Source organism: Fulmarus glacialis, unplaced genomic scaffold (genome assembly GCF_000690835.1).
Source record: "Fulmarus glacialis isolate BGI_N327 unplaced genomic scaffold, ASM69083v1 scaffold6718, whole genome shotgun sequence".
In the NCBI taxonomy this organism is placed as follows: Eukaryota; Metazoa; Chordata; class Aves; order Procellariiformes; family Procellariidae; genus Fulmarus; species Fulmarus glacialis.
In genome coordinates this window covers 2,632-4,591 of record NW_009226233.1, presented here as the reverse complement: position 1 = coordinate 4,591, position 1,960 = coordinate 2,632, and the positions used below count along the sequence as shown (strand labels likewise).

General features: G+C 41.5%; 1 protein-coding gene across 1 annotated transcript; it reads left to right on the top strand.

The window, feature by feature from the left end:
• Positions 1 to 229: 229 nt before the first annotated feature.
• Positions 230 to 853, top strand: LOC104080359 (olfactory receptor 10A5-like; the record flags this gene model as incomplete). Its single annotated transcript, XM_009582731.1, is given in 1 exon segment — positions 230 to 853. A coding segment is annotated over 1 exon segment (624 nt), but the record flags the coding sequence as incomplete, so codon positions are not given.
• Between the last annotated feature and the right edge of the window lie 1,107 nt (positions 854 to 1,960).

Genomic DNA, 1,960 nt, shown 5'->3' with positions numbered 1-1,960 from the left:
TTGTGCACCTGGCAGAGCATGGGAAGCTCAAAAGTCCTTGACTAGCAGACTACTTAGCAACAACTAAAAACATTGGTGTGTTATCAACATTCTTCTCATACTAAATCCAAAACACAGCACTAGGAAGAAATTTAACTCTATCGCAGCCGAAACCAGGAAAGAGAGAAAGGTCGTCTCCTTTTCTGCCTGTGCAGAAATTTACTTTGTCATATTTGTCGTCACTTCTCAGTGTTTCCTCTTGGGTGCCATGGCATAGGACCGATACGTGGCTATATGCCATCCCTTGCACTACACCGTAACAATGAACAGGAGAGTGTGTCTTCATATGGTCATAGCATGCTGGATTGCTGGTATTCCGCTTTCTGTAGGACTCACTGGTTGGCTATTTAGCTACCCCTTTTGTGGCTCAGAGGAGATTGAACATTTCTTTTGCGATTTCGCTTCCATTCTTGATCTGATCTGTTCAGACACATACTTATTCAAGCTTTTTGTGTTCATTGCTACTCCTGTAATTGTTTTGATCCCACTTATCTTGATAGCAGCCTCTTACATCCAGATAATCTTTATGATCCTCCGAATGCCATCTGCCGAAGGAAGACATAAAGCTTTTTTCACCTGCATTGCTCATCTGGCGGTGGTGACAATGTTCTACTGCACAACTGGCTTGATACATTTAAAGCCAAAGTCCAGACTCTTGGCAAACAGCAGGAAACCTGTGGCTCTTTCTTACACAGTAGCAACTCCTATGCTGACCCCAACCATCTACAGCTTACAAAACAAAGTAGTAAAGCATGCTCTAAGGAGGACATTTGGGAGAGGACAATTCTTCAGCAAAGTGCCTCTGCCTAGGTAGTCTCACTGATTTTCTGAAAATTGCTCCCAGTTGAAAGCTTAAAAATCAAAGAATTAATACATTCGTCAAAGTCTGTAAAGGGTTTGGACATTTTAGCTTTCCTTGGAAAATACTGAGAAATGTACATAGTCTGTATAATGAATAAATGAATATATTTAATGTAACTGTCCAAAATATTACAGAGATTACAGAAATAAGCCATAAAATCTGTACATTAACTACAAAATGTTTAAACCTTTTTCCCTTCTTCTACACAATCATTAGCTTTCAAGCACGTCTAAAATAGATCACTGTCTTAAGAACACATGACTCCAGCATGCATAAACCTAACTTGTAACAAAATTCCATCAACATTAGAAAAAAAAGTTGTGCATATTTTCAGGAAAAATAGGCCAACAGATTGCTGTCATATTGATATAGTTCATCCCATGGTAATCAGTTCCTCCCCACCGGAAAGCAAAAAGTAAGGAAAGAGATTCAGTTGACTGGTTATAGGAATGGGATTCAGTTCAAGATTATGACATCCGACTGTAGGTATCTACACATAAGTCAGCACCTACACGCCCATCAAAGTCAATGACAATCTAGTCAATACCACCAGCAGCATTTAAGGAGTGAACAACTGAGAGGAGCTTGCTTTGGCTGCTTGAACACAGATAACTAGCACTGCTGGAAATGTCCTACATCATCTTATTTTGGTTCCAGTGCAAGAAGGTTTGAGTTTCCCATAAGTCTGTGCTATATCTGCCAATCCAACTGTAACAGATAACCCTGGGGACTGCAGGCAGCCAGGGATGTTTCAAGTCACACCTATATTGCAGCTTAGTCAAGGGATGCACACAGTGGTGTACCCAAAAGACTTCCAGCCATACCAGAAGAGTGTTAGGAAACTGAATCTAGGGTCCATGGCCCTGTATCCATTATTTTTCTGGAAAGATGAGCATGATACATCTCCGGCTGTGTGGGGGTGGTTAGGGATTCCACTGCATGATGTCACAGAATTACACAGAATGGTTGAGGTTGGAAGGGACCTCTGGAGGTCATCTTGTCCAACCCTGCTCAAGCAGGGCCACTTAAAGCCAATTGCCCAGGATCATGTCCAGATGG